The sequence below is a fragment of the Haliotis rubra genome, unplaced genomic scaffold (assembly GCF_003918875.1).
Source record: "Haliotis rubra isolate DU_JTF1 unplaced genomic scaffold, ASM391887v1 Scf175, whole genome shotgun sequence".
Taxonomy (NCBI): Eukaryota; Metazoa; Mollusca; class Gastropoda; order Lepetellida; family Haliotidae; genus Haliotis; species Haliotis rubra.
Genome location: NW_025765725.1, coordinates 1,089,103 through 1,107,494, shown reverse-complemented (window position 1 = coordinate 1,107,494; position 18,392 = coordinate 1,089,103). Strand labels below are relative to the sequence as shown.

The 18,392-nt window shown below is 40.9% G+C and overlaps 1 protein-coding gene across 1 annotated transcript in view; it reads right to left on the bottom strand.

Annotated features, from left to right (window-relative positions):
• Nucleotides 1-18,392, bottom strand: part of LOC124272999 (uncharacterized protein YMR196W-like) — a 54,279-nt gene that overhangs the window by 257 nt on the left and 35,630 nt on the right. Inside the window, exons 13-19 of the mRNA XM_046708236.1 lie at nt 12,601-12,715; nt 10,244-10,403; nt 8,947-9,134; nt 7,272-7,400; nt 5,349-5,484; nt 687-866; nt 187-283 (exon numbers count right to left, since the gene is read on the bottom strand). Coding sequence (XP_046564192.1) covers nt 187-283; nt 687-866; nt 5,349-5,484; nt 7,272-7,400; nt 8,947-9,134; nt 10,244-10,403; nt 12,601-12,715 — 1,005 coding nt within the window. The remainder of the gene's footprint in view (nt 1-186; nt 284-686; nt 867-5,348; nt 5,485-7,271; nt 7,401-8,946; nt 9,135-10,243; nt 10,404-12,600; nt 12,716-18,392) is intronic.

The following is an 18,392-nucleotide window of genomic DNA, read 5'->3' as shown; positions in this document are numbered from 1 at the left end:
TCACCGGGTACAGTATATAACAATGTTATCTCACCTGGCTACAGTATACGACAATGTTATCTCACCTGGTTACAGTATACAAAAATGTTATCTCACCAGGTACAGTATATCATAATGCTATCTCACCAGGTACAGTATATAACAATGCTACCTCACCAGGTATAGTATATAACAATGTTATCTCACCTGGCTCCGCAGCCTCTGCCAGACTCGGCATGGAAGAACTCATAGAACAGCAGCAGGTGTCTCCACCCTGGCCGTGTGTAGTACTGTGTGTAGCTGCCTGTGGACCGACATTGAGGAGCAACTCAGTGTTGAATAAAACAATCTTATGTTGGGTGTGGTTTGGGGGTTGTGATGTGATTGAATTCGGGACAGGAATAGGTTATCATCACACCTTCGGAACAATTTAGCATTTTTACCATTTTTTTTAATACCCAGCTTCTGAAGTGAATCTTTTTTCTTTTTGTGCAAAACCTGACACAAAATTGCATAAGCTCTTTCATTCTTTTGTGGGACACTTCATGATTCATTTCAAAAATAATCCAAGACTTTTTGAGAAAATGAAATGGTTGGTCCATTTAAAGTGAATCCAACCAAGCCGTTTAGAACTTTAACAAGTATGTACAGCATAACTCGAGGTACATGTGAGTGTTTGAAAGTTGTTACAATGCAGCACAACCCACCATGAATAGGCCTAACACCATCAGCACCAGGCAGGAACAGAGCCACCACACGTTCAGAAACATTTGCTGCAACATCTGCCAGCGATGCCATGTGCCCAGAACCAGTGGGATGTTCTATCCTGTAAGTGTTTCCATACACCTCACTGGCTGTGTCCAGACTCTCCACTATCAGATAGTTCACTGGATTAACAAAAACATAGAGCCCTGAAAAAGCTTTTACTTAAGAAATACAGTTTGCTCTACCCCTCATATATAGTGTTATAAAGCACACTTTCGCCGTGAACTATTATGGTTAAAGCACAATAATAATACAGTAATGAGCAGAAAATGCGACTTTTCACAGATGTAGTTTCAAAATTGATTTACTGATACATTCCGTTATATTTTTCATACATCCACTCTGGATACTGAAGTTTACATTTATGCAAGTCAATAGTCTGTTAGTCCATCGTTTCTCTCGATGCACTGCTGAATACAGCGTCCCATGCTGTCAATCAAATTGTCTATGTAGTCCTGGGGTAGGCCCACCCATATTTGACTGATGAGATTAGACCACTCAACGACACTCTTCGGTTCCAACTTTTCTAATTTGTCCTTCATAATCTGCCACACATTTTCAATTGGGTTCAGGTCTGGTGATGCCACTGGAAATTTCTGTAAGGTCACGTGACTCGTTTCAAACCAGTTACAGGTGTGTCTTGACTTGTGTACAGGTGCATTGTCCTGTGAAAGTTTGAAAGGTATTCCACTCTGTCCTATATGGGATTCCACTATGCCTTCTTGTATAAGTTGACAGTACTTGCGTGAATCCATCCTTCCTGTAATAGTTAGCAGCGGCATTACCCCAGAGTTTGCCTATACCACCCCAAACCGCTGGGTGAGAACTTCAGAACCATTTTGCAGCTACATCCACCTCTTGACCACCTCTTTCTTGTGATCCTATAAAACTGAAACTTTGATTCGTCCATAAAAATCACATTTCAAAAGTCTGTACCCTGCATTTCCCTGCACCACTCGAGCCTTTTCTCCATATGTGCTGTTGTCATCAATGGAACTTTCTTCGGCACTCGCTTGACATATCCAGATTGCTTTAAAGATCTTCTGATTGTCCATTCTGATACCTTAGGGGTTCCTTGACTTGACGCCTTCATGGCAAGCTGTTTTGCAGACCAGTGTGGGTACGGGGCCGAGAGACGAGCGATACGTCGTCTGTCATTTGCCCCAAGATTAGCACGACATCCCGATCCAGCCGGTCGCTCTGTCCCTAACCCTGCGTCAAATTTCTTCAAATTTCGGTAAACAGAGGCCCAATGCAGTCCCGTCAGTTTCACAAGTCTAGTTACAGATGTAATACCTGCTTCATAATATGCCAAGAGTCGATTTCTGTTGTTTTGTAACGTCATGGCAAAGCTTCGGGTATCGTCTGCTAGCAACGAGGTCAGGTGATCAAGCCATCCCTGAACCCAAGGGAGATGATTCCATACCAATGAGGCAAGCTACTGGCAGCTAGAAACAATGTACTTCGGCTTTTTTGATAGTAGGATCAGATCTACAGAATAAAGTTTTTTGTCGCATTTTTTCTGCTCGTAACTATATGTACATGTACATAAGTACAGTACACATTTGATTACGGCAGACATGGAAAACGACGTTATTTACATCGCAAGTTCTGGCAAGTGAATCCTTCAAACTCAGTGTCACTATCTTCATGAGGGTAGGACAAAAACACCAGTACAAAATTCCAACCGGACAAAATCCCATAGTACAAAATGTCTGCACACTGAGGACAAAATCCCAACAGTATGAAAAATGACACACAATTTTTTTTAAATGGATATTTGTATTTTTCCTCATAAGTAAATTATGGCTGATTAAATGCTTGAAACTGGAATTCCAAACTTCAGAAGGATTGTTGGCGTGCTGCTGATTGTTCCTGGTCATATCATGGACATTCCAGACAGACAGTTTGAAGACAATCGGATGGGCTGTTGTCTTATTTCACCTGGGTTGATAGGTTGCTGGAGTTTCAATTTCACCTAATACTGCTCTTATGTGTAACCTTCTTAGTGTACAAAATCCATCTAATTCTATTTTAACTCCTCCCTTACTGCTCTTCAGTACTTCCATTTTGGAAAACAGATAAACACTGTCATCATCACAGATGCATTTGTATAATTCATCAATGCAGCCACTGGCCTCTGTTACGAAACCTGCTAATCGACTTATTTCACTGGCTGCTGTCATGAAAACATGATAATTAACTCACTGGCATCTTGGTGAAAAAGGGTAACAATAACACATAAAAATGGGATTTTGTCCTATGTTGGTCATTTTTGTGGGGGATTTTGTGCAAAGAAATATTGTCCTATGGGATTTTGTCTGGTTGGGATTTTGTCTGTCCCCTGTCTTCACTGGCCAGAATCTGCCACGGATTCATCATCATAACACAGATTTGCACACCCCAGGAGATCTTCTTTATCATTTCTCGATTCAGCTGAAACAAACTACTCGCATAAAGCCTAGGCTTGAGAACCGTCCATAGCATTAGAAATACCACATTTAAGAAACGAATTAACAACTATGTCAGTGAGTCTTTTACCCACTTGGCTACTTACTGCACTGGAGCTTTTCTCATTGTGTTTGGTTTGGTAAAGGTGTGGTCACCATCCACCATCCACCTGGGCCACTTTTTCAACACGTTTGTCTTGAATGGTTTATTTAGGGACACATCCAGCGGTTGTAGTAAAGATGTACATCCACCTGGTATTATGGCCTGGTGTGTTTTCTTCACTGTCTGGCACAAATGTTCCCTAAACATGTCCAAGACAAGCAGTGACTTACTTCCCCTGATGTCACCTGGTCTTGTAGTGAAGGATCAAAACCGAGGATGCACATGCTCTGCACGCGCTACCCGTGTCCTGCACGTGCACTGCCCGCACAACCTGTCTTGTGAGGAGCACATGGTTCATACTGACAATTAATCACATTCTTCATTCTTGACAGCGATCCTTCATAGCCTAGTGGATAAAACCATCAAGCTAGTAAGTGAAGGGTTGCAGGTTCAAATCCAGGCATCGGCACAATATATTGGAAGGTTTCAATAGAGAGATATTTTACAAACAAATATTCAGTAATAGCAAGACAAAAGTACATCAATCTTCAAAACTTGAACAAGTAAAATAATTAAATTACTCAGAAAGTCCTTGGGCAATTCTGAAGAAAATCCCTGGGATTTCTTGGAAAATGCCTGCGGTACTGCCTTTACTCAGTAAAAGGAGAAGCTGGCAGACAATAGTAATGTCACTGGAGGTTTATAAGCCCAAATATCTTCCACCCAGCGATTTACTAGCATCTCATCTCATCTCATCAATTGGGATGCACCGCCATGATAACACTCAATGGAAATTAGTCCTTTGGCATAGTCTTCCGTTGAAAATAATTATAGGCTTGAGTTTGGTTCCGTCTGCCATGCAGGCAAGCACCACAGTAAAATGCTTTTCATTTCCCATTGTTTTCTTGGATACTGTCTTCGATCCTTTGATATCCACAGTGTTAGATCCGAGCATGTCGAAACTTCAGGGTCTTTTGTCCATATTGCCACTTTGTCATAGTTTGTAGTTGAGGGATTTGTGTTTCTTTATCACAAAGGTGTCCACTTTTGTGTTTACTTGTTCCAGGAGCTTCTGTGTGATATGTGTATTCTCTCTAAGGGCGAGAATCCTCCTATCCATAAAGCGTGCTCTCCAAGTGGACGAAGCTTTAAACGATGAGGGTCCCTGAATTTTTCCTTCTTGACCTTGTAGAGGTCAGAGTTCAATGGTGGATGATGTTTGTCTTTTTTCCAAAACCTATTTTGGCAATGACGTCTTTAGGTTTGACATATGGTCATAAAGTAAATCGCCTTGATATTTTGCCCTTGGGCATTTCCATCAGGGATGTGTTCTCCTTCCTCCAGTTTTGAACCTGCATCTCGTTGACGTCAAACTCTCTTGCATCAGCACTGGTGTATGCTGGACATAAGCTGACCCCCTCCTACAGACTGCCTCTTTTGGTCCTTAAAATTTGGCTTATTTACGGTCATATATGGTACCTTCTTCTGACTTTGGGCTCTCTGTTGAGCTAATTCCCCACCACGATCAGTATGCCAGTTAGAAGGACAGTACCATTGTTGTAAATATAGTGATGAATCAACACATGAGTCCTGATTCTGTGTGAGGATACATATGGAGCGATTGAGTGAGTTTAGTTTTACGCTGCACTCAGCAATATTCCAGCTATATGATCTGTAAATAATCCGATCTGGACTAGACAATCCAGTGATCAACAGCATGAGCATTGATCTACGCATTTGGGATACAATGACATGTGTCAACCAAGTCAGTGAGCCTGACCATCTGATCGTTTAGTCACCCCTTACGACAAGCATGGGTTACTGAAGATCAATTCTAACCTGGATCTTCACGGGTCTGATACATATGGAACACTTCAAATCACAAGAACATATGTATATCAAATGATGTGTAACTCAGTCTTCAGTATTTACTACAACCCCGCAAATAATATTCATGACACAAGAATTGTTTTGCACAGGAAAGGATGCTACCATGCTTCCTGACTACACAAACCTCCCCAGTGACGACACCAAACACCATCAACACTCACTGCAGAGCCAGACTGGACCTCTCCAGTTGCTGTTCCCACCGAACATGTCAGAGTTGGACTCCCCTGGGTTGTATCGGACTGTGTAGGCTGAGGTGTCAGGCTCCAGCACCAGGCTGTATGGCTCTCTCTCGTAGACCTGTCCACAAACAGATTGGTCTGGAGACAAACAGTTCGAACTTCGCAGAAAACCGAGGAGCATGACTTTTTCCATGTGGTCAGACCATGTGTTGCTGACCACATGGGAAATTATCAAATCGGTCGCACGTGAGTTTAGACGTCACTTGAGTTCTGGTTTTGCTTGGGATAAGGTCTGACTTGAGTTTAGACGTCACTTGAGTTCTGGTTTTGCTTGGGATAAGGTCTGACTTGAGTTTAGATGTCACTTGAGTTCTGGTTTTGCTTGGGATAAGGTCTGACTTGAGTTTAGACGTCACTTGAGTTCTGGTTTTGCTTGGGATAAGGTCTGACTTGAGTTTAAAAACACACATTTGATGTATTTGAATCCGAAACTAAGCAACCCCACCTTGCCATTGCTAGAAAAATCTGAAAATTTACTTAGGTAAATAGTTATATACAGCAAATGCGTATATGCATTTCTTATACAACAATGCAGTTCCGTTCGCATCATCCTAACTGTCGGCCTATAAGCTTTTGTCAGGCAATCAAAACTGCATGCAATACAGCGATTAATATTCCCTTTCTGTAACCCGTGTTTGCACAGGGAATTTGTCAAAAGGTAGTGTTTATGTATGTAGATTTACTAATCTATACTGAATACGCCCTGTCGTAAAGTGCCTGTGTGAAAACAACGTCCTTCCTTCAAAGTATTAACCGCCAATGCATTGATTGATTGCTCATTATTGGCTAACTAAATTACTTTGTTAAAGAATGGCGAACATCATGCAATTAGTTGCCAGGTGTGCTATCTTGGGTGACCAATCAGACTCTACACCAATGTGAAAAACCTGAAACCATATATCACTTTTTCGCATATTAGACTGTTACAATACACATGACATGGAGCAGGATTCTTTATCAGCTGAATGTGAATGGCATGTCGTTCCTTTATGTGGATATTGATGGATACATTCCTCGGATAAGGTAGGATAGCCTGACATTTTTGCTGTAACTTTAGTCGGTTTTGAATTTTTTCGCCGTGAAGTGTAATGAGGCAAACAACATCCACTAGGTCGTACTTGGGGCGTGTGTGTGAAATAATACATAATTGACGTTGGCAATCTATAAAATGTCTAGATACTACAATCATGTTATAAATTCACAATGAGTATAAGCAGATCGTGTGCATTTTATTAGGTTTCAAATGCATACAAATATAATAATAAACTATTTAGGATTATAAGACAAAATATAAAGACGCACATTGACTTCGTTATTTTTCAGTCCTAACACTTTTCACTACTGGCAGATGGTTAAACTGCAAAATGTTTTCATTTGTTATCATAATAATCAAGATGGAAATATTATCGAGTAAAAAAATTTTTCTTTTTGTTGATCAATCTATACCTATAGGACTATTAATTACGCATGCGCAGCAGAGGTCACGAACCAGTCAAGAATTATGGGATATCATTCAGGTACTCATGGGAGAAAAACAATAACAGAAGCAACAACGAGTCCACAGAAATTGCACTGGATCAGTGCCCCTTTAAGGCTCTATATCATTTTATTTACCTGTAAACCATTGGCATACAGCCATACACAATGGGGACGGGGAGCCTGAAAGTATGGTGTGACAGCAACCAAGAAGATGATGTCGCACACAGAGAGCAATTATGAATTTATGAATTTATCTCTTAAATTATTGCAATATATCGCAATATGAGAATCAGGGCAATGTCCAGACCTGCTGAGTACAGTTCTGTGTGTTTAAAGGGGGAGTCTATTGTGGTCAATACAACAAACCTTTGCTAATGAGCGGACACCAAATGGAGACAGAAACAGGTCAGGATCACAGACAGCTTGTAGGATGTGCTGCAGCCGAGACTTGGGGACGAGGGACAGATAGTACCTGTTGTCCTCCATCTTATATACCTGCAGCAGACGGACACACCAAGGTGGGATTCACTAAAAGTTGGATCAGGGTAACAAATGGATAATATAAAAAAGATTACGGATTATTAAAATGAAACTGCATTTCTGGCCAATTTATATCAACTTCTTTGAGTGACATTTTAGAAGTTGGGACATGCAATATTGAACAAACTTTATGACAACTTGTTTTGTTACGTGAATGCAACATCACAATACAGATTCTTGTACCAATGTCAAATATAGTTATGTCAAGCATCCAAATGCAGCCACTGTGGACCAAACATTTGCATGTAAAATGGAACTGTTAAAGAAAAACTTGCTTGCCGTTCTTTCATGTTTTGTTTAATTTGTTTGTTGATAGCTTTTGGGGCCTATGAGAAGGATCAGCCTACCCCTCTGGTCTCATTAGCCACTTTAGTTTGATGACACAGAGACGCAAACCCTAGTTTAGCCCAATTTGCATTTTGGCAAAAAACTGATGCAAAAATTATTATTTTGTGGCCAAAATTAGTAGTAACTTTTCCAAAATATTTTCATATTAAATAAAATATGTAAACATATTGTCCAAGACCTTGACATTGTACTCACCTAAATCAGTAGTAAGTATGCATATATAGCTTGGTACCTGAATAAAATGTGGTTGAAATTTATTGTGTATGGTATGTATGCTATTTGATAATTTAATCGAATGTATTTTTAAAAAAAATTTGAACATTTTTACTGCTATAGTTGTCGCGTATTTTGTGTTGTTTTTTCGTAATGAATACCATAAAATCGTATGGGTTGGCATCTCTGGATGACAGTGTACGAATCTATACACAAAGAAGTTAATTAAGCACCCCCTGTATTTTTGCAATGGGAGGTTTTCAACTCGTACATAAATCTTCTCGTGAGACCACGATGGAAAAACAAGACTTTTTCTGACCCGTATGTTCCTTTGGCTCATAACAAACAACGAAATAATTGGAATCCATGTTAATTTTATGATGATAATTGCTCATTTTTGAAAAAAAACCACCACTGATTTTCATGCAAAACCATGTCTGTACAAGTATGACCTTGGAATGTTTAATGTTGAATTTATTGGTGAATGTGAACATTCAAAATGTCATTTTGGGTGTCTTACACGATTCAAGGTCAACACCAAGTGTAACCTCCATGTGACTGTATCACAGCCAGCACTCTCCTCCTCATACCCCCTGTCAGCCTCCTGATCCTCTAAAGGAGCAGTCTACGCCATGCCTTATGTAAAGCAGCTTCCATTTGGACCAGGTTCTGTACAGGAGGATCCCTTTGTAGCACAAGACGACCAATCATGTCCCAGATATGCTCTAAAGGGTTAAGATCGGGCTCTCATTCAATCGTGATATATGTCAGGGGGTGCTTAACTAAATTCTCTGTGCATATATTGCTCCATGCAAAAAACAAGAAGTTGTCAACCATAAAGTTGCATGCTTTACTATTTACTCACCAACTCGTAAAATGCTGATCAAACAATTACTGCCTTAGCGTCTTACACAAAGTATTACAAGTTAGGATATCTCACGTGCTCCTTTTCCTTGGCGGTACATTTCTCCAGCCTCTCTGCAACAGCTGCAGCAGCAGCAGGAACGTCGATGACAGCAGCAGCAAACAGAGACACCAGACCCACGAGTGACTTGAGCCGTATGGGGATCAGCTCTGTCTCATGTTGCAGGACATCATAGTAGAACTGATCTCCGGGATGCCACAAGCCTGGAATAACACAAAAGAATTTACTGGAATACATGTTTGTTTGTTTGTAGCTTGGACATTAGACTAATGCTTAGTCTATGAAAATATATTTGATAGAAACAAAGAACTCCATTTAAACTGAAAAGGACATTGAGTGAGATTTAGTCTTTAACCTGAGAAAAATCTAGACTTGCTTCATTTAGAGCTACTGAATAACAGTAGGGGTACATTGAATGGAAAATAACATGTTTGTTTGTTTGTTTGTTTGTTTGTTCAATACTGCACTCAGCTTTATGACAGTGGTCTGTAAATAATCGAGTCAGGACCAGACCATCCAGGGATCAACAGCAAGAGCCCATACCCATGTGGGGAATCGAACCTGGGTCTTCGGCATGACGAGCGAACACTTTAACTGCTAGGCTACCATGCCGCCCCCATGGCAGAACCGTGTTGTATTTGTGTGACATTGTTTCTGTAAAGATTCAGCTGTGGGCAGTAGTGTGTGTGTTAGTATATTTAGACAGGAAGACAGGACTGGTGTGGAAATTACTCTCACATCACCAGTCATCTTGTCATTTCATACGTCAACTACCGTATATTGCGTAGATAAGCCGACCCCCTAACTTGGCCCTTCAAATCAGTATTAAAATGATATGGTTCGTACATAAGCCAACCCCCGTGATGGGGTCATAGTTGCGGCCAACTTAGACCAGAACACAACTGGCAGTTACTGATAATTATAACTTCAGTTCGCAATAATCACAGCAATCTCTGTCATATTGGGTCTACTCATGCCTCGAAATGAAGGTTACTTGACAGAAAATGGATACGTATATATTTTGTTTTGTTAAAAGTCATATTTATTGTGGCTAGACAATCACGTCAACAAATTGTTTTCACAGTGGAAATAGTGAGATCGCGAGAAACCACATCGGTGACAGGTCAAATTGTTCCAAACATAAAGTGAAAAAGTCAGTAAGCCAAACTTCTCAAGTGGCCTCCACCCTAACTGATGCCTTGTGTTCATCACTGTTAATCTGATCATGCAACACACAGTCAGTAGGACTGATTTCATCTGTGTCACTAACTCTACAAAGTCAGCAGTTACAATATAACACCAACACTGTTACCTCCATCATCAACGCTGCGATTCATCTGCACTGCGATGTGTAGGAAGATATCTAAGAAGTGTTTTGATTGGTGGAAACAGCTCGGTTGACTGACTCCCACGTGGAGAGATATGTCAGCCATGTTGAGAGCGGCGAGTGCCACCCATGCTGACCCATCAGCCTGAAAAGTAACAGCAAACATTAATAATGATGTACGCTGGGCAGGTGTGGTCACATGGGTTTGATATTTTGTTCAAAATTGATGCCCATATATTGTGATGTTCATGTACATATTGTTTTGCTTAATTTTGTGTTTGTTTTGTTTTTGTGTGTGTGCACGTGTGTAAGTGTGTGCATGTGCTCCTGTGTTTAGAGTGTCTGTGTGTGTATATCTTTGTGCATCTGTCTGTTTCCTTGTGTGTGTGCCTGTGTTCTGTGTGTGTACATCTGTGTCTCCTTGTGTGTGTACATCTGTGTACACGTGTGTGTGCCCGTGTCTGTGTTCTCCTGTGTGTATATCATTGTGTCTGTGTGTCTCTCTGTGTGTGTACATATCGTGTGTGTCTCTCTGTGTTGCTGTGCACGTCTGTGAGTGTGTGTCTCTGTGTCGCTGTGCACATCTGTGAGTGTGTGTCTCTGTGTGTCGCTGTGCACATCTGTGAGTGTGTGTCTCTCTGTGAGTGTGTGTCTCTCTGTGTGTACATATCGTGTGTGTGTCTCTCTCCCTGTCGCTGTGCATATCTGTGCTTGAATGTCGCTGTGTGTCGCTGTGCACGTCTGTGAGTATGTGTCTCTCTGTGTTGCTGTGCACGTCTGAGAGTGTGTCTCTCTCTGTGTTGCTGTGCACGTCTGTGAGTGTGTGTCTCTGTGTTGCTGTGCACGTCTGTGAGTGTGTTTCTCTGTGTGGTGCTGTGCACATCTGTGAGTGTGTCTCTCTGTGTCTGTGTGTCTCTCTGTGTGTACAAATCGTGTGTGTGTGTCTCTCTCTGTCGCTGTGCATGTCTGTGCTCTTGTCTCTGTGTGTCGCTGTGCACATCTGTGAGTGTCTCTGTGTGTCGCTGTGCACGTCTGTGAGTGTGTGTCTGTGTGTCGCTATGCACGTCTGTGAGAGTGTGTCTCTGTGTGTCGCTATGCACGTCTGTGAGTGTGTCTGTGTGTGACTGTGCACGTCTGTGAGTGTGTGTCTCTCTGTTGCTGTGCACGTCTGTGAGTGTGTGTCTCTGTGTCACTATGCACATCTGTGAGTGTGTTTCTCTGTGTGTCATTGTGCATGTCTGTGAGTGTGTCTCTGTGTGTCGCTGTGCACATCTGTGAATGTGTGTCTCTGTGTGTCGCTGTGCACGTCTGTGTGTGTGTGTCTCTCTGTGTCGCTGTGCATGTCTGTGAGTGTGTTTCTGTGTGTCGTTGTGCATGTCTGTGAGTGTGTCTCTGTGTGTTGCTGCGCACATCTGTGAGTGTGTGTTTCTCTTTGTCGCTGTGAACGTCTGTGAGTGTGTGTCTCTCTGTGTCACTATGCACATCTGTGAGTGTGTTTCTCTGTGTGTCGTTGTGCATGTCTGTGAGTGTGTCTCTGTGCACATCTGTGAGTGTGTGTCTCTGTGTGTCGCTGTGAACGTCTGTGAATGTGTGTCTCCGTGTGTCGCTGTGCACATCTGTGAGTGTGTGTCTCTCGGTGTACATCTGTGAGTTTGTGGTTGTTGGTACAAGTCTAATACCAGATCTACAGCACTATCCCACTATCATCAGCCTCAGCTTCAACATGACTACCCCACTTACACACAGCACATTGGCTCCATGTAGGCCAGTTGTTGTCCCTGCCAAAGTGCCAGGTAGTGTAACACCAAGACCCTTCCCTCTGATTACTTCGCTGAACATGGCCAGATGATCAGACCATCAACACTGGTGATGTTACATGTTTCAACGTTAATCAAAACCAATAATTTTCAGTATAGCAGAGATACATTATTACACAACCAATTTATGAAAGTATTCCACTCAAGGAAGTAAACACAGTGATAGAATACAGGTTCTTGTGGGAGAAAGATCAAGCAGTTTACCTGTACTTCATATATTATGGTCCAGACACATGCATTAGGCATTGATGGGCATTTATACATTTGAGAAATGTGGAGATTGTCCCTTGGGTTTGGTTTCAAAATGTCATCACTCAAGTCGGAGATGAATTCCCATTTGACTGACTTTAGTTATCTCTTCAGTGCTCAGGGCCTCGTTCCTCAAAGCGATGGTAGCGCTAAGATGATCATAACCCCCATACTTTAACATAGACTTACGACTGTCGATCACTTTGAGGAACGTGGCCCTGGTCTTTCTCTTGTCTGATGTCATCACACTCACTGTACCCCCTGAACCTCCCTCACCTGCGTCAGCGTGTACCCAGGGGGTGTGTTGGACCTGTCAATCACACTGATGTTGTCCAAGCCCAAGAAGCCACCGCCTGTGTAGAGGTTGTCTGGGCTGAGACGGCCCACCCACCTGTAGGATAACAAGCATCACTAGACACAAGAGCTTCATCAACACATAGTGGTAGGTCTGAGATGGCCCACCCACCTGTAGGATAACAAGCATCACTAGACACAAGGGCTTCATCAACACATAGTGGTAGGTCTGAGATGGCCCACCTACCTGTAGGATAACAAGCATCACTAGACACAAGGGCTTCATCAACATATAGTGGTATGTCTGAGATAGCCCACCCACCTGTAGGATAACAAGCATCACTAGACACAAGAGCTTCATCAACATATAGTGGTATGTCTGAGATGGCCCACCCACCTGTAGGATAACAAGCATCACTAGACACAACAGATTCATCAACATATAGTGGTATGACTGAGATGGCCCACCTACCTGTAGGATAACAAGCATCACTAGACACAAGAGCTTCATCAACATATAGTGGTATGTCTGAGATGGCCCACCCACCTGTAGGATAACAAGCATCACTAGACACAAGGGCTTCATCAACATATAGTGGTATGACTGAGACAGCCCACCCACCTGTAGGATAACAAGCATCACTAGACACAAGGGCTTCATCAACACATAGTGGTATGTCTGAGATGGCCCACCCACCTGTAGGATAACAAGCATCACTAGACACAAGGGATTCATCAACACATAGTGGTATGTCTGAGATGGCCCACCCACCTGTAGGATAACAAGCATCACTAGACACAAGGGATTCATCAACACATAGTGGTATGTCTGAGATGGCCCACCCACATGTAGGATAACAAGCATCACAAATAGACACAAAGGGATTCATCAACATATAGTGGTATGTCTGAGATGGCCCACCCACAACATGTAGGATAACAAGCATCACTAGACACAAGGGCTTCATCAACACATAGTGGTATGTCTGAGATGGCCCACCCACCTGTAGGATAACAAGCATCACTAGACACAAGGGATTCATCAACATATAGTGGTATGTCTGAGATGGCCCACCCACATGTAGGATAACAAGCATCACTAGACACAAGGGATTCATCAACATATAGTGGTATGTCTGAGATGGCCCACCCACATGTAGGATAACAAGCATCACTAGACACAAGGGATTCATCAACATATAGTGGTATGTCTGAGATGGCCCACCCACATGTAGGATAACAAGCATCACTAGACACAAGAGCTTCATCAACATATAGTGGTATGTCTGAGATGGCCCACCCACATGCAGGATAACAAGCATCACTAGACACAAGGGCCCACCCACATGCAGGATTCATCAACACATATAGTGGTGCGTCTGAGATGGCCCACCCACATGCAGGATAACAAGCATCACTAGACACAAGAGCTTCATCAACATATAGTGGTATGTCTGAGATGGCCCACCCACATGCAGGATAACAAGCATCACTAGACACAAGAGCTTCATCAACATATAGTGGTATGTCTGAGATGGCCCACCTACACATGTCACTAGACACAAGGATAACAAGCATCACTAGACACACAGGGGTTTCTTCATCAGACACCCACCTGCAGGATAGTGGTATGTGGTATTTCTGAGATGGCCCACCCACATGCAGGATAACAAGCATCACTAGACACAAGGGATTCATCAACATATAGTGGTATGTCTGAGATGGCCCACCCACATGTGGATAACAAGCATCACTAGACACAAGGGATTCATCAACATATAGAGGTATGTCTGAGATGGCTTCACCCACATGTAGGATAACAAGCATCACTAGACACAAGAGATCAACATATAGTGGTATGTCTGAGATGGCCCACCCACATGTAGGATAACAAGCATCACTAGACACAAGGGCTTCATCAACATATAGTGGTATGACTGAGATGGCCCACCCACATGTGGGATAACAAGCATCACTAGACACAAGGGATTCATCAACATATAGTGGTATATGGCCCACTGAGATGGCCCACCCACCTGCAGGATAACAAGCATCACTAGACACAAGAGATTCATCAACATATAGTGGTATGTCTGAGATGGCCCACCCACATGCAGGATAACAAGCATCACTAGACACAAGGGATTCATCAACACACAAGAGGTTCATGTACTGAGATGGCCCACCCACATGTAGGATAACAAGCATCACTAGACACAAGAGCTTCATCAACATATAGTGGTATGTCTGAGATGGCCCACCCACATGTAGGATAACAAGCATCACTAGACACAAGGGATTCATCAACATAAAGTGGTATGTCTGAGATGGCCCACCCACATGTAGGATAACAAGCATCACTAGACACAAACATATAGGGTATTCATCAACACAAAGTGGTATGTACAGTGAGAGATGGCCCACCCACATGTAGGATAACAAGCATCACTAGACACATGGTTTTCTTCAACACATAGTGGTGGATAACAAGCATCACTAGACACATGGGTTTCTTCAGATAGTGGTACGTGAGAGATACTGTTTCCTTAACTGGAAACATCACATACAGGCTATAAACTTGAAAATAAATAACTGGCAACTTGTTTAGGAATAACCTACAAGAAACAAGGAATTACAGATGATATGTGCAATGTGAATTAATAAGGAGCAGAGGGCACCCCTCCACCCATGTGCCTCACTCTCTCTCCTCATATACTGAGCCCAACATTTGAATTTACAGGGAAATCCAAAGTGTTATGTGGGGAGGATGGGAGGAAGTTACCTCATGAGTCAGGATAAATTGTAAAATATCAATTTTACTCTAAAATTACATATTTTTCCTTATCCTGACTCATGCTCTTTTACTTGTAGACTCGACGTGAGGAAGGGGAGGTGGGAAATATATATAATACTTTGGATTTTAATAATTAGTGATTTGAACTGTGATGATTGTAATAACCCTATGGGAACTTCATAAAGGTACTGAACTGATGAATTCCTGCTGCCCCCAACTTATCAGCTGCCATATAAAGGTTATTACAAAGTACTTATTATGATAAAGTATATATAACATTAATACAATGCTTAAGACTAATAGACTTAAGTTTGTTAATATGCTAGTATAAACTCCTTAGAGTTTGTTAGCTAAAATACTTTTAAGATATAAACATAGTACTAAGCTTAAGATATGATTAAACTTAAGCCCTAATTATATAATAGCAAAACTCTTTAGAGTTTGTTAGTTAATATACTTATATGATATAGATATAATGCTGAGCTTTAGATATGAATAAGCTTTAGCTGTTACATATATAATAGCAAAACTCTGTGTAGAAGTTTGTTAGCTAATATATTTTTTACAATATGAGTATAGTACTGTGCTTAAGATATAATTAACTTAAGCTACATATATAATAGCCAAAACTCTGTAGAGTTTATTAGCTTATAGATTAATAATGTAACCATAGTACTAAGCTTAAGATAAGATTAGACTTAAGCTAAATGTATATAGCAAAAAACTCCTTAGAGTTTATTAACTAATATACTTTTATGTTATAACCATAGTACTGAGAGCTTAAGATATAATTAAACTTAAGCTATATATATATGTAAAACTCCGTGGAGTTTTTGTTAGCTAATACATTTTATAATGTAACCATACTGCTTAAGATATGATGAAACTTAAGCTAATTGTATAATAGCAAAAACCCTTTAGAGTTTGTTAGCTAAAATACTTATATGATATAAACCTAGTATTGAGTTTATGAAGGAAAACTTAAGCTACATATATAATAGCAAAAACTCTGTAGAGTTTGTTAGCTAATATACTTATATGATATAAACATAGTATTGAGCTTTGAAGGAAACTTTTAAGCTACATATATAATAGCAAAAACTCAGTAGAGTTTGTTAGCTAATATACTTATATGATATAAACATAGTATTGAGCTTAAGATTTGAAGGAAACTTAAGCTACATATATAATAGCAAAAAACTCCGTGGGGTTTGTTAGCTAATACAAGTTATAATGTAACCATAAAGCTTAAATTATGATGAAACTTAAGCCAAATATATATAGCAAAAAACTCTTTTAGAGTTTTGATAGCTAAAATACCTATATGATATAAACATAGTACTGCTTAAGATATGAATAAGCTTAAGTTACATATAGCAAAAAACTCAGTAGAGTTTGTTAGCTAATATGTTATAATGTAACCATATTGCTTAAGATATGATGAGACTTAAGCCAAATAGCAAAACTCTTTAGAGTTTGTTAGCTAATATACTTATATGATATAAACATAGTACTGAGCTTAAGATATGAATAAGCTTAAGCTACCTATATAAAAGCCCAAACTCTGTAGGTTTGTTAGCTATATTTTACAATCTGAGTATAGTACTATGCTTAAGATATAATTAAGTTAAGGTAAATATATAATAACCAACTCTGTAGAGTTGTTAACTTATATATTGTATGATGTAATAATCATAGTACTGTGATGATAAAAGAACTTAAGCAAATTATATATAGCATGTAGCTATTTAGTACTGTTATAAGATAAGTAGAAATCTGTAAGATTGACTTATCTTCTCCCGAGAAACTGTCAACTGTAGTCACGAGGACCATGGGATCGAATTGGTGGATACCTGAGGCGTCCTCGGTGATGATATCTCTCAGATAATGGTTGGCAACCACCATATCGGATCTCCAGAAAATAAACCCTCCATTATTTCAAATAACATTGTGTAGATCAATGCAGAAGTTAAGCGCTCTAATATCATGAGTATTAAAAGCTCATGGAGGGTCGGATTGGGTCCATCCGGTCTTGTATGCACGTGGTATGACAGTTCTGATCCAAACTTGAGATATAGTGCATGAGATTTCATTCTGCGTAAGTTGATGATAGAGGAAATAATCTGTTGTATTACTCCCTTCTGTTTGGTTCGGTGGAGATAAATTTACAGTGCTCTTTGCTGGCAGCATCCGTGATAGAATCATCGTGATCATGAAGTCCAAGCATGTCATCCAGGCGTGTTCATAAACCTCACTTGTGAGGTGTTGAGCACTATATTCAGATCCTCAAGTTGGAGGTGAAACTTCCGTTTTAATTCTTCAATCAGAAAGTTTAAGTAGGTTTACTAACCATCTAGTTGTGTTAGTAGCGATTATGAAAATTCAGCTGTAGTCTGAGGCGCTGTGGATTTAGATCCACTTGTATCCCGTTGTCTAGGTTATTAAGCTGCGAAGTCCTTGGCGATGTAGGTGCACAACCAGGTGTGTCTGTCCTCGTTGAAGTTTATGTAAAAATTGCTTGACTGCCGTGCCTCGTCCTAACTTGACGGGAGGTCTCTCTAACCTGAAAGCAGCAGCAATCATGAAGGTTCAGATTAACTGGACTGTAAGGAGGCTTGCTCGTTCACTGAAATATAGTTGTCACTTATAGCGTAAAGTGTTGACCTGTGAAATGAAGATCGACCTCGTGGAGTGGGTCGTTGTCCAGCAGCGGTCCAATCAGAACAAGGCATTTTGATTCTGTAGAATACCAGCGCTGTGATGTCACCCCGGTCAGTGGCAGGAAAAAACCTTGTATAAAATCTTGCGTCGTTGATATTAGCATAATCGATCGGGTCTTCACCGTAACTTCCGAAGGTTATCCGGTGACCCGTGTTTTCGAGGTTAAAGGTATTATGGCGAAACCTCGGTAGCGAAAAACCGGCTCTCTGTAATATTAATGCTGGGTAGGTTATTTTCCTGGCTGTCGTGAAAGTAACTT